Raw genomic sequence first — 15,072 nt, forward strand, 5'->3', positions numbered from 1 at the left:
GATAATACATTTCCTTTTTCTATTTCTATTAGCACAATTCTTACTATTTATAATACAGCTGATATTAATCTATAAACTTCCTTTTCAAATATTTTCCATAAACGTTAGTTTTACTTACACTGATAAACAGTGACTTCATACTTATATGTGCTGTTTGAGTATAAAATTCTTCCTTAAAATTTGAGAGATGACGGTAGAGAATCTCTGAAAACCTTTTCCTGATTCGATCACTTATTTTGTCAACATTCCTTTAAACTACCAGAAGTATGTTTCATATTCTTGGACATTGCTGCTTCTGTAGATTATCAAGAAGTCTCAGAACTGCATCAGCGCTTCAGCGTTTTTTTTCCCCAGCTATGTCGGTTCTGTGCAGCTGCCTGCTTGGCATCCGGATTTGTGGCTCCTCTGTAAATAACATGGTGAACTAAGAGCAGGCTGAGAGCTGGAGGCAGAAGTAGTGTGCTTTTGTAACAGCCCAAGATTTCAGGACATGTAATGCCAGCTGGTAGAGAATTTGTGGGGATTTTGGTTGGGGTTTTTTTGTTGCAACCTTTTTTGTTTGCAGCTACATTTTTCTTTCATTAGAAACGGCTGTGAAGTCAGAACTTTGGCTGTCTTTCAGCTCTTGCCTTTGTTTTTCTAAAAGAGACATTTGACACAATAAAATAACTGAATAGAAAAGTAGTCCTTAATAGTTTAAGAGGATTTTGCAAGTATAAAGGCTTAATTTTTTTTGTTTTCTAAATGGAGAGGACATAAAGATGAGCTTTTCTTTTAAAAATCTGATATTTTATTTATGGTGTTTATAAACTGCGTTACCTAGGGTAATGAAACCTAATAAATTCTGTTCTTAAAAAATTGTTTTCTTTACTTTGGAATCCTTTTAGTTATAAGTAATCTCGTCTCTGACTGTATTGCCTCATTTCTAGCTTGCAAGTACATAGCTTGACTTTCTCGTGGGTTTTTTTTTCCCATATAATTTTAGTTGCAATCCAATTTTCCTGTGTTTGTTTTTTCTTTAACTTGCTCCCGAATGCCTAAAAATATGCATTTACCAAACAGTTGTGTCATGTGTGTGGTATATTATGCTAATGTGCAAAGGTTCTTATAGTTTAAGTAACTTCAAGTATCAATGGAAAGGATTTATATTTAAAATAAAATAACCCATGAAAAACACATCTTGTGACAAGATATGGGGGTCACAAAGCATTACAGAGGACTTGATTCTGTAGATATATAAACATTTTTCTACTGTTTAAAGTGAAAATGGGTCTATCAAAATGCCATACCATTCTTAATTTGGATTGTCACATATAATGTGATTATGTAGTGCTTCTCATCTACAGATATCAAACTGCTTCACAGGGAAGGTAAGTATCGCTGTCCTCCATTTTACAAATGGGGAAACTGAAGCACAAAGAAGTAAAATGACCTTGCTCAAGGTCACCCAATAGTGGAAAAGCACAGCCTGGAAATTAACCTAGTCACTAGATTCTGCGGGTGCTGTCTCCTAGATTACACTCTGCTTTAGTGACATAAGCTGACATTTCAGGATCTTGTCGTTATTATCAATGATTCCTTCATACAACACGTTTATGTATGGTTGCCAAGGAGAAAATTAATATGGAAATCAACAAACACTTACTAAATTATTTTCTAGTACATGAGATTTTCAAAGTATAAGTACAAGTACAAATATAGTCACCAAAAATCATTCTGCATTGACTTGGGAGGGGGTTGCTTGTTTTTTGGTGTTTGTTTTTTTTTAATGTTGGCTGTGACATCTGTTAAAATGTGGGTAGGTAAATGTAGGTTTTCTTTGATCAGAATTAATCACAAAACCTTGCAGAAGAGTCATACAGGAGCTGGATCGTGAGTATGAGACTATACGTAGACTTTGCATCTGCAAACAGGAAAACATATGTTGTATTTTCAAAAAAAACATTTCTTAGTTGAAGAGAATCATAAAATAAAGCGAGGCAGGTTTCAGCTAATATTTATGTACGGTGAGGTTAAAGTAATGTATACATTTTTGCATTATATACCAAATGGAAACTTCTTGTATTTTATCTAACCCTAAATGAACAACTGAAAATCCTATAAAACTTAATACTTACCTTCAAAACGTGTGTAGTTTGAGCCTGGTAAAGTATATAACTTTCTTCTCCTTTAGAATGAAGTCACCCTGCTGAGAAATGAAGTGGCACAGCTGAAACAGCTTCTTCTGGCTCATAAAGATTGCCCTGTAACCGCCATGCAGAAGAAATCTGGCTATCATAGTGAGTAATGTTCCATTACCTATAGCCTTAGGCTGCATCGGTGAAATACTGCCAGAGTGAACTGAATGAACATTAAAATTGAGTAGTGCAGTTCTAATATTACATTAAAGATTTTAATAAAAAAAAAAAAACCTCGGAAGGTTATTGGAAGGCAGGAATGAATATGTAATATTTAGAAATATATTTTTACGTCCTTTCAGTTGGAGTGTTGCATAACATTGAAGGTTCTATGTTGGTTTAATAAATGCATATGATAATTAGCATTTAAAGACTTATCAGTTACTACACCTGCTTTGGAAAATATAATTAAAGTATTAGGAGCATATGATAAACCATTTTTTATACTTTTAGCTTGGCCTAGTACAGTGAAAGGTCCTTGTGGGTTTTTTTTCTTCCTCATAATGAGTTTCAGTAGAGGTAATATAACAGCTGTCCTCATTTACCATAACATCCAGGATCAGTCAAGCCGTTAAAATAATCAGATGCAGGTTCACAGCTCCTACTGTACGTCTTCTAGATTGTTTTGGTTTCCACATTAAGCAACTACTTTTCTGTAAAGAGGGTATTTTAATTCAGTTCTAATACTGAAGAAAATACTGAGAGTTTCAGTAGAATTTTTTTCTAGTACATATTTTTACTTACAGTTGCTTATTTGATCTTTCATCCTTCCAGCATTTTAAAGGTTAATTATGCTTTCCTGACTTGTAACTTCCTTTTTGGATATGATACACAGTGCCAGAACCAGCTGCTGCTGCTGCTGTAGAATAAATGGCCAATTTTGTCCATTGTACACAAATTTGTTACAAATAACTGAGCTGGGAATGCATTAGGCAACATTCATAATATATAACCCACAGCTTTCGTTTTTATGATTTAGTGATATTTCAGGATATTTGTAAATGTGAAGATTGTTTCTGCCATATGTAGCCACTTCATTTTAATTTGCCAGTGTCAGTAATTCAGGAGAATAAAGGAACATTTTGTATTGCATGCAAACAGATCCTCAGGTGCTTGCGATAAAACTTAATGGCCACCATCTTTACTTGTAGTCATTGTAAGCAATTTCATCAGAATGGGCAATATTTTTTAATTTAAAAGATTCAGGAGATTTAGCAACTCTCTATTGCCATATATATTTAGAATACTGATTTTGTCAGTTTTGAGCTTATAAATCTTGGTCCTTTGATCTCCAGTCATTTTGACAAGACGGAAAATAGCATCTTGGAGTAAATTGGAACAGTATAGAAATATGTTTGGGATTTATATTAACAATGATTGCTGCAGGGATGAGGCCATTATGGCTCCCATCTGACAGAACAACATAATTTCATACGGAAGCTACTAGGGGATAACATTATGCATGCAAGGTTTTTCAAAAAAAAAAACAACAAAAAACTGTAGGTTTCTTGAATTTTGATGTTTTGAGGATGCGTGTTCCTGCATTGGTATGAAAAATATTTAAACATGTTTTAAACAGGCAAACTAATTATATGCTAAGAATTTCTTCTTTGAAGAATTAACAAATGATCTGTTTAGTAATGCTTATTTTCTGCCCTCAGACAAGGGCTATAATGTGTTCTTAAATTACTACGCAAAATAAATGAGAACTAAAATACTAATCAGTGGAGAAAGCCTACATTTTAGAAAAAAAATAAGAATAAGCAAGGAGACTGGAAGCATAGCTCACATAGTTTTTTGAAAAGTCTCTTCAAAGTAAAACTTAAAATGAGTGATGGCTGTAATGCCATCCCTCTGAAAGGGTTTTGTCACATTAGCTCCATGTGAACATTGTTAGGAAGGCATGTTGACTAAGTGACATACCCACAGTACAATTTATGAGAGGAAAAAATGGTTTCAGTTAATATGTTCATGAAAATGGTGTTCATAGAAAGTGTTTTTAAATAAACATATTATGTTCATCAAGTAATCTAAGTTGAATTGCTTCAAAAACGTATCGAGTGGTTTAACAGTCTGTCTCTGTGGAAGAAATTGAAGACACCAGCTTACAGAGCTCCTGCAGTGCTGAATATTGTGCACTGCTGAGACAGTGCTAGTTTAGACCATGCAGACTGTGTTTTAACAGCTACGTCCACAGTTTAATGGGGTTTCATGTATTATGCACTTAAATAGGCACAAATAATCTATTTCTTTTCAGGGTTTTTTTGGCACTTACTTTCACATATCTTTCCCAGGCACATTTCTTAGCTCGGGCCAAATGAAAAGCATGACAGATAACCCTTTCTTCTTCTAAGACTGTTCTTGGGATCATATTTTCCTTACTTAAAAAGTCTCATGCCTGCTTCAAAAGAGGGTGTCGTCAGGACACGGAGAAAGCAGAAATATGGTTATTGTGCTTTGAGGAAGGACGGATGAATTTTTGTTGCAATGTTTGAGTTTTCAGACAGCTTAAACTTTTTTTATTTCCCAAGAAAGGATGCTATTGGTTCTGAATGTGTCTTTAAACATTAGGTGGGGTGGGGAAGTACTGTGTATGAGAGAAATCCAAGTGCTGTTCATTTAGTTTTCATTTTAGCTCTTTCTATCAAATTATTTCTAAAAGTCTTCTGCGATACTCCTATATTTTCTCAGGCTTTTTCTGGACTTGGAGCAGGAAAAAGGTGAAAACTTAAGAGATGAAAATGTGTTGAGTGATTAAAAAAAATAAAAATTGAAAAGTGTGTTTTAGGTATTTTTTCATATTTTTCAAAAGGACATCATAATATTCAGGAACATCTGTACAAAACTGAATAGAAATAGAGTCTGCCGTCTAGGTGGTGTTAAATGGTGGGTTTTGTGTTCTTTCTCTAGTTAGCCACTTTCTACCACTTATTTAAATCTAACCAGTTTCAGACCTCGAATCATTTGAACCACTCAAACCACTGTGTTCCTACAGCCTGTTCAGGACAGGTGACAGTCCTTCAGCAACTGCAGGGGAGCTTCACAAAGGCCAGCTCACTGGAAAGGAGGAGCATTTCTAGACTTGAGTCCTTCTGTAGCCCATGAACGAATGGCCTGATGATAATTACCATGAGGCTTCCTTTCTAGTGATTACCGGGACTAAAAGGAGTTCTGGATCACCTGTCACCAATCTTGCATACTTGTTCCCATTTTGGGTTTGCTGGGTTTTTTTCTTCTGAAGACCAAAATCACTCTGTTTCCTAACCTTGCTGAAAGCTATTGGTAAGCAATGCTAAGCAGCAAGTAGCAGCAATGTTTCACTATTCTAAAAGAATACTTTTTAGTGCATCCTCAAAAGCCTCCTCTGTGCTTTGCTTGGTATTTTTCAAATCTTTTCTATAGCTCAGTCTAGCCCATGTTGCATTTCATTACCAAAATGGCTCACTCCTCCTCATGATGCAGCCTGTCTAGAAACTATGTAGCCTACAGGAAAATTCATGTGATTTTGGTCTGTAAATTTTCAGCCTTCTAATGTAACAGCACGTGTTACTTTTGTAGACTCATTTCTAATTCGGACTGCATTTTCCTTGGTTTGAGGCAAAGCTGAGGGAGCCATTAAAAAGCTAAAATGCCTAGGCTTTTTTCTACATTTTTAGCTACACTATGATTCTGGTATGTATCAGCTGCACTATTGAAACCACAGGCCTGTGCCTGGCAATTCTCTGGTCAACTAAGAAAAAAATCTGTTGGAATTTAAACATTGCTTTCCTGTGTTCTTCTAAAAGCCTTTGTACTCTGTTCCCACTCTTCAGGCTTATAAGTATCTTCTGTATTCATTGAGTAGACTTTCTTGTTTGGTTTTAATTCTTCAAATGGAGTTCTGTGTTCAGGTTTTGGTCACTATTCCTGTAAAGTCAGGGCTACATAAGGAAGGATATTGAAGGAAATCTACATAGCTACTCTTTAAGGTGGCACCTCATTTCTAAATACTACTTCGTAGTTACTGCAAGGATTTACTCTTCCAGCCAAATTTGTTACTATAAACTAGTGTTAAGTCTGTATCTTATACAAACACTTTTCTGCTGTAAGCTGCCCCACTGGTGCCCCTGGCGTCTGGAAATACCTGAATGCTTTTGTCTCTTCGGCACAGTATGTTTATCTGCTCAGTGATACAAAAACTTCTAATTTACATTGGTGATCGTAAGTATTCTCATAACGGTTGCTTCCATTGCATATGTGGTCTTCCTGAGCCCATCACATTCAGAAAATCAAGCCTTTCTCACGTTCTTTACCACTGTGATACTATTACAGACATTTCTTTTGAGCAGTGTTATCAACATTAAGTTAAGGGATAGAGAACAATGAAAGACCTTCCTTCTCTGGCTGAAAGATAATGATCTACCTTACTTCCTCTATTACCTCTGCTTATCTTGTAGCATTCGAAATGCTCTCTTATCTTGTAGCATTCAAAACTAACCCTTTTTCTTGAGAATAAGGAGGATTTGGCCAATAGGAAATCAGGGACCAGCAAAAGAAGCAAAACAGGAAGGCTGAGATTCATAGGAGAGTAACAGCATCTCTGAAGAGAAGGAGCAGGTGCTACAGCGGGGAGACTATTTGATACGTGTTGTCCCACTTGCTGCCATTTCATTCTGTCTGAGGGGAAGAATATGTACACTCATAATTAGTAGCGCCGTATTTTTCAGGAAGTAGCACTAGAGTTTCTGTTTTTGACAAAGTTTGCATGTGTTCCTTCTTACTTGTTTTTATATGAGATCTTGTAGGTCTTGATAGAGCTGTAGCAAAGATGAAATCCTGTTGAATAGTGTTAACTGAATTGGCACTTATCTGTGTTCTTTCTGTTCTTGAATGGGCAAATCCTATTAAGGATCACAAATGTCTTTCCAGAAGTATTTTCATTTTCTTCTCCTTGCTGTATACAGTTACCGCGTAACCTTAGGATATGTGGTAATTGTCAGCAGACCTTGCTCAACATCACCTGTCTACGTCTTCTTTAGTGCTTGAAAGATCTGTTTTTGAAAAAAATGCAGTATCTGTAAAATAGTTGACCTCGTGGATAAGAACATCATGATACTTTCAAACAATTATGTCCATCTCTTGTAGTACAGGTATAAGAGAAATTGCTGCCTAGTTCATGTGGGCAGTATTTCTTAGAAAGAAATGCAGCAGTTCTGCTTGCTTGTCCATCCTTTTTGACCTTACCGTTCTTTTCCAGAAGTGGTCAATAACAGAACTGTTGGTTTTAGGCTTTTAAGAGGAGTGCGTTATTAGTATGCATGGGGCTGCTCAAAGATCTTGGTACTGGGGTCTTGACTTGCTAATTTACTGAATTTTCTTGCCCCGTAGCTCGTATGTCTTATAAACCTCAGTACTTCATAAACTTCATTTTGTCATTGTTTGTTCATGCTTAGTGTTCCTTTTAGTTGCTACTGTTGGCCTGGTTTTCTATGGAAACAAGGCTACGTTACCAGTGGTGTTCATCTTTTGGTGTTGGTGTCATCCTTTCCCATCCCTTCTCCTCCCTCACCTGGGTAACTTCGGAATTTGTAGGCTGATCTCAAGCAAATTTGAAAGGGATTGCGAGGACGAGTCTAGAGGAAATCAAGCTTTCTTCCATTGCTGTAGTTCATGCTGCTTCTGGCTGTTTGCGTGTGTCTTTCTATACTGTTATGTTACACAATAGCCAGTAGTGTTTTAAAAGGGACTTCCAGTATCCTGCCTGTATACTGGGTTTAAGTCAGGGTATAAAACTAGTGTGAAAAATGCTTGAAAACACTAAGTAGCACAAAGTGATACAAACAAGTTATAATTAAAGTTGATTTCGTAGTTTTAGTGTTGGGTGAAAAACAGTAGGCTTATTTTCTTTTCTTAGTTTTTTTTTTAGTCTTTTAACTCAGCTTTTAGCTTGACAGTGTTTGCATAATGCTTTGGCTAACTTTTGCAACTCTGGAAAAAAAGGATTATTTTAGCATCACTAGGATGTCTGTGCAAAAAGACATTTTAAATCATGCTTATTTTGTAAATTCTAGTTTTGCGCAATGAGAATTATTTTCTAATCTGTTTGCGCTGTCATGAGAAAAAATGATGCAATTGTGTGGCTAATTTGCCTCAGATTTGTGGAGAACACCTGAAGTATTCTTGAAGATATTTTTTAAATCAGATTTAATAATTTTAAACCTTACTGAGAGGCATTTGTATACTAAAGAAGTTACTGAACTTCACTCTGTTAAAAGAGTTTGGGTTGAAAACTTCTGGAAGTATTGCCCAATTAATATAGTGGTGTTCAGAATATTTTTTCAGATCATATTCATGATCACAAATATTAATTACTGAATGCAGAATTATTTTCATTTGATTGCTAAGCAATCACAGTAAATGGCGTATGTTAAAAATCTGAAGCCAAGTCATATAGCACCAATAGATCTGGTAGCATTTTTAATTTATAAATATTGCTTATTGACAGAAGCATTCATCATTAGAGTTATGCGTGGCGCCCACCATCTGTTTTACTAGGCAGGATATGGGACAATTTTAGTGACAACTTTGAAGATCTGAAAATGTTCATTTCCTGCGTATTCCATACTGCCATCCGTATTTTTCACTTACCAAGTAGTATTTTCTTCTAAAAATGAAAATAAGATTGTTTTGCAATTTGTGCTGCATTACACCATGATTTCTAATTATTTACGGGATGATTGCTGTTACCTGGGACGTGGTGATGTGCATGCCAAGGAAGAAAATAAATGAAATTTTTTTTCTTCAGCTGCAGATAAAGATGACAGTTCAGAAGACATATCAGTGCCAAGCAGTCCACACACGGAAGCTATTCAGCACAGTTCTGTCAGCACGTCCAACGGTGTAAGCTCAACTTCCAAGGCAGAAGCGGTGGCCACCTCCGTTCTCACCCAGATGGCGGACCAGAGCACAGAGCCGGTGCTTTCCCAGATCGTCGTGGCACCTCCCTCCCAGTCACAGCCTTCAGGAAGTTGATTAAAAACTTGCATTGCATCAGTTTCTCTAGATATACATTTGTGACTTTAAAGGGAAATCAACAAAAGACCAGTCTCCATCTAGGAGAAATTGTAGCTTAAAATTACTCATTTTTAAAAATCCAACTTAAATTTGGCTTTAACGATTGGCAGGTGAAGATGAGACAGAACACCAGTTCTAGTCTCTTTGCAAAAGACTTTTTTTTTTTTTTAAAGTATTAGTTACATTAGTTATTTTTTGTGCTTAATGTGTAAAGTGTGTGTACAGTACAATGTGGTTTATTTCATTTTTAATTTGGTATTATTTCAGCAAACATTGGGGTGAATTACTAAAGGTCATCCCCAAGACTGTGATAGTAATATTATGTGACATTTTTATACCAAAGTTCTGCATAGTCCCTATTGACTTTGTAATGTTAGCAAGGTCATAAAGCACTAGGCAAGAGAAAGACAGTAACAGTAAATTTGCTTTTAGTCTTTTTGCCTTTTTGTTGTTTTGCACATTATGAGAGGAAGAACATTGGGAGAAAAACGTTTGGGTTGTTGTTATGTATAACATTTTGGTTGGCTTTTTAACTGTTGGGGTTTTTAATTTGTTTAATAGGGCCAGTACAGTATATGAGATACAGTACTCTTATGCACATACCTATCGTAGGTGAGGATCATTACTAAATAATTTGATTTTTTTTTTTTTTTTTTTTTTTTTAGTTGATGTCAGGTGGGTTTTTTTCCCCTCCAACACTTTCATTCTGGGGGGAGGAGAGCTTTATTTCTCCAGTCAGAATAGATATCTATAACTACCCTTTATTGCTAGGCTGAAACCAGTAAGCATATTGTAAAATACAGGGTTATCAAATATGGAATACTTGGTATTCCAAAGTAGGTCGATATTTTGTGGATTTTTGAGTCGCAGACTAAGGAGGTTACTCATGGTTTTGGATGCCAGAAAAGCCTAAAATCCTTCTTCAGACAACTCAAGACTTTTTTTTGTCATTGTCTTGTATTTGCAAGCTAACTTGTACTTAATTCTTGTGTAAGCACTGTCATCTTTTAGTAGCAAAAATTTTGATACCTTTCTTGTGGAAAAAAAAAAAAAAAATCAGTATCTACCGTATCTTGGAAACAATGTAATTATAATGTGGTGTGTGTGGTGTGTGCGTGAGAATGGTTCAGTAGTTAATGCCAGCAGTCTTTTGCTTGAATGTTTAAAGATGCCTTCAATGTGATGCTGGCTGATAGGTGATTGCAGTTTTAAAATGTTATTTACTGTGCGAACTTGGATAACTAACATTCCATGATGTAGTTTGTTTCTGATGAGATGATTGTAGGTACACTTTTTCTCATTATCCAATCATCTGTAGGATATTGAGTTTTTTAAATGTGCCATTATCTATTTTGATTCTGTACTCATGTTCAAAATACAGTACAATATTTTACAATAGATTAAGTTGTTTAAAAAAAGTAGATGTGTGCTTTCAGGTCGGAAAACTTTGTATAATAGCAAAAACAGATGCATAGTAGCAACTGGCAGTAAAGCAGGATTCCATTATGTATATAACAAAGATTTAATGCATTTATAATGGGTTGTGTAGTTCATTTGCTCTTCCTTCTCCACACTATACTATGTGTTTTTAAGCGTCAGTGCCATCAAGTTTCTATTTGATTCAGTTTTAAATCAAAAAAATGTAATTGATCCACAGGAAAATCATAATTTCTACAATATATATACAACCATACTATAATGAAAACCGGACAAAGAAGTATCTAAGTCATATATGTATCATTGCAGGGCTTTAAGCATGAAAATAATAGGGATTCTACATATTTTGTATTTTAAAACTAAGAAAGCTGAGTTGATAACCTCATGTGTTTAAAAGTCTTACTTTCCCAATTTCAAGATAAAAAGCTGTAACAGCTATTGAATGTTTCCAGGGTGGTGAAATACAATGGACCTCTTGTGAGAAGGAAATTAATTGCAAAGGCACAAAATGTGAATTCTGCAAGAAAGCTATACAGTCACTTTTCATTGTGGTTTTGGTGGACTAGATAAGGCCTCATTGATTATACTATAATTTGCCCTCCTAAACACAAAGGCTTTTAAATCATATTTATATAAGTGGAGTTTTTTTATAACAAAACTGTTGCGCTTGTAAAATAAGTCTACATAAGTGTATAGGAGACGTGTAAACAGTTAATGAATTTAACAGTGGGGCTGGAAAAAGAACCATTAAAATCTGTGTTCAGCAAATAGAGAAAAGTTATTAGTCGTACTACCATGGATTCCATTTTGAGACGTATGTCACACTACTTCTGTACTTAGCATTTTGGGTCTTTACATTTGACATGTTTCACAAACTGTACTGTTTCCTTTTATGTGCAGTTTGCATGAGTAAATCATCAAAGAGAATAAAATCTATCTTTAAGTTATGTTCCTATTTTAATGAAATTATAATTGTTCTAAAAGGCAGCACTGTCTTCAGACTTATTTCTTCACCTTGCAATGATCAGCACTTTTCTGGAAGTCATTACTATAATGTCAAAGTAATGTTACGGAAACGAGAACGCATATCTTTCTTTAGAAAATAAGGCAAATTCCATTGCTCTGTAGTTGAGCTCCAGCAGCTTCTGAGGAACAAGCCTTGTATCGTTACTTCCAGGAGCCCACGGTAATCTGCAGATAAAGGAGTTCATAAACATAGCTTGGTGATCCCAGATGCTGCTCAGGCACTTCTGGTTGCCCTGAGTTCCACAGCAAAAGTGCTGTGTGGGCAATCAGAATTTCCAGCTAACTTCCAGGTATGCGTATCTTAATAGGCATGAAGTCGGGAAAGAACCAGCTATAGTCAGGTGGACTGCTCGCAGCTGTGTTGTGAAAGGTTGAGAAAAACTCATGCCTTCGTGCTTGATTTTTGGAATATTAAAATGGTTTGGGCTTATTTATGAATGTTGGAAGCGTATGTGGAGTGGCACATTCTGTGTTTGTCATCATTTGAAAAGCTTTTGACAGAACCCTGATAGAGAGGCTTTGGAGGAAACAAAGGAGGTAGAGTTGCTGTGTACTTGCATTTATTGCGTGTTGACCAAAGGAAGTTGAAGCAAAACAGCACCCAACTTCGAATCCAAGATGGGAATAATGCCCAAGGCCTCTGGCACTTCATTATGTTCTTTTTCTGACTATGAGTTACACTTGTCGTGCCTAGGAAAAAACCACGAAGGCTGTGTAACATGGCAACGGGGCTGGGGGGGGAACCAACCCACTTTTAATGTTTGTATGTGCTGTAAAAACACTTGGTTTTATACCTAACTATGCAATCCAAGTAAGCTTTTTCCTCTTTAAAATGCTAATGGAGGCTGGGCAAAGAAAGATACTTCACTGATGGAACGAGATGACACAAGTGTTGGATGAGCAGTGATTTCAGCTACCTGAATTACAGAAGTAATTTGCTTAGAGACAGACACAAACATTTTAATTGGTCATCATAAATGATAATGAGGAGAAAACATAGTGAAATTAAGTGCATCCTAATAAAGTAAGGTATGTTAAATTGCACTGAAGGAAATTTCAGCAATGCTTCTTGACATGATTAATATACTCATGACAATGTGTCTAATGAAGGTTGTTTGCATTTATATGCTGCCTGTTGCCTCTCTCAGTAGAGAAATAATTTGAACTGCACTCATTTACATTGCAGAGCAGTGAGTGTAAGACTGGGTTACAGTAGTCTTTATTTTTAACCATCATTATCAGCAGTAACATAGGAATGATTTATTTAACCCCTGTCTTGTGTAACAGTGTGTAAGGGTGGGTCCAGATGGCAGTAACATGAAATAATTGGGATTTTCAAGGTTTTATATCCTTTAATAGTAAGCTTCCTTTTAATTTTAGGTTGACTTTTATTTTTTTCTTCATGGAATTAAGATCATTACCTTTCTTGTTCTTCACTTTCTTCTTCTTGAAAATATTTTTGTTTGTTTGATCAGCCCCTGAAAGTGCTTAGAGATTAGTGTGGACCTTTTTTCTGCATATAGCTTCCTCCTTGGTTGTGTTAACTCTCTATAGCAAACTTTCAGGAACTTAGTAGTTGGGAAGGGAATTTCTACACAGTGTGTATCTTGGCTTCTTTAGCTAAAATAGATGAGAGAAGCTTATGAAATCTTGACATTTACGTCCTCCTAGAGCAAGATACATTGCAAAATGCATATTTAGGTCTGGAAGTTTGTCCTGAATCTGCAGTATGGGATTTTTAGTGTTGCAAAATACCTTATTACAGGTACTCTGCACAACTAATGAATGCAGGTTGTATGCTGATGGCTTCATAATTCTGTAAAATGCAACCATCTTCAAAAAAAGTTTCTGACTTCCTAGATGTGGGGTTAGTTATCATCTAATTACATGGCTATCAATAGAATAATGAGACACGTAAACTTGATCCAATTTGTGTAACTGTTTTAAGCCTTGCTCAAAGTCACTATCCCTCTTCGATTACCATTTTTATGATGCCAATGTAGTTTCAAGCACACTTTTCCTATGCATTTCTGGTGAAGAAGCGGGAGGGGAGAAAAGGTTCTTAAATTTTTAAACAAACCACCTGTAACAATTTAATCTGGGAATGAATACTTAATCAGAAGAGTGTTGTGCAATCTTTATGCAAATATATTTATTATTTTTAATCCAGAGGTAAAGAGACTGTAGCTGAAGCTGCGCAGGCTGATTGGAAATGGTAACAAGTACAAAAGGTACAAAACTACTTGAAGCAAGGAAAAGGAGTCATGCTTCCAGGAACTTTGCTTTTAATAGCAGAAACAGAATAGAGCAGGGAGCGGGCAGTGTTTGTAACCACTTTGGACAGCAGGGCCTGGTGATACCCCAGCTTACAATTAATGAGCTTAAAGGATAGTGCTCCCTAGCTTAGGGAGGTCTGCCAGTGCTGGGCTGGGACGAGCTTCAGGAACGCGTGCGCTGCCGCACCGATAACTTCAGAGGAACAGGACCGCAGGTAACCAGGTTTTCCTCATCTAATTCTTGCCTATGGCTACCTTAATACATCAAAGTACAAACGTGAGCTATTACAATTCCATTTAGTACCACCGGTGGATTGCATGTAATGAATGCAAGTCTGACGGGTGTGCTCAGCTACCTGTAAGACAGAAGTTAAGGTCTATTTTTTTTTTCCCCATTGCCTAAAAAGTTCCTGTTCTTGTCTCGCTGCAAGCTAGGATTGGCGTGGTACATAAATAGTATTTCCCTCCTTTTAGCTGCATCACTTGGTTTAGACCATTACAGAATGCAAAAATACTGTCTTTGATAAATCGCTGGACTGATGGATTTTAGAAACTGAATGATTTTAAAAAGCCTACTAATTTATGTTTAAATATAAAATGTGAAATTACATCCACATCCTGTATCTAGGATTCTAATCCGGAGAAAAGGGAGACAAACAAAGAAAGAACAAGACCTTTGCATTAGCAGCAAACAAAATAAATTGCCTTTCTGCATAAACTGAGAAAATGAAATGGAGGGAAAAAAGCACAAACTGTTTGCCCCCTATTCCCTCTGAGCAAGGTGCTGTGTTTCGGTGCTCAATTATACCAGCCCTTTTCTCTGACACAAAGATGCATTGTGTGATGATCTATTTCTTAAAAATGTTTACAGTGATGTTAGGAATGTTTTGATCTCGTGTGAGGTAAGCGGTATAAACATCCTGTTACTCATAACTCTGTGTTGAGAAAGATACTCTTAAAGGTGATATAATGTATAGTACAGTCATTCCAGTTGCCTATGAAATGCCAGCATGGTTACGATTTCAAAACAAGCAGAAGGCTAATAGTTCAGTTTTCTTGTTTTCTGTCCTCCCTCTCAGCAGAATTGTTTTAAAGAGCTAATG

General features: G+C 36.2%; 1 protein-coding gene across 6 annotated transcripts in view; it reads left to right on the forward strand.

Annotated features, from left to right (window-relative positions):
- ATF2 (activating transcription factor 2) overlaps window positions 1–11,654 on the forward strand; it is a 52,142-nt gene extending 40,488 nt beyond the window's left edge. For 4 of the 6 annotated variants that reach the window (XM_056348129.1, XM_056348131.1, XM_056348132.1 and 1 more), the window contains 2 exons: window positions 2,174–2,279; window positions 8,962–11,654. In XM_056348129.1, the coding sequence (XP_056204104.1) occupies window positions 2,174–2,279; window positions 8,962–9,188 (333 nt within the window). In that variant the 3' untranslated portion in view covers window positions 9,189–11,654. Of the gene's footprint in view, window positions 1–2,173; window positions 2,288–8,961 lie in introns of those variants that run through there. The other 2 variants (XR_008823369.1, XM_056348133.1) reach the window with 2 other exon arrangements.
- The last annotated feature ends 3,418 nt before the right edge of the window (window positions 11,655–15,072 follow it).

This window comes from Falco biarmicus, chromosome 8, assembly GCF_023638135.1.
Source record: "Falco biarmicus isolate bFalBia1 chromosome 8, bFalBia1.pri, whole genome shotgun sequence".
Lineage (NCBI taxonomy): Eukaryota > Metazoa > Chordata > Aves > Falconiformes > Falconidae > Falco > Falco biarmicus.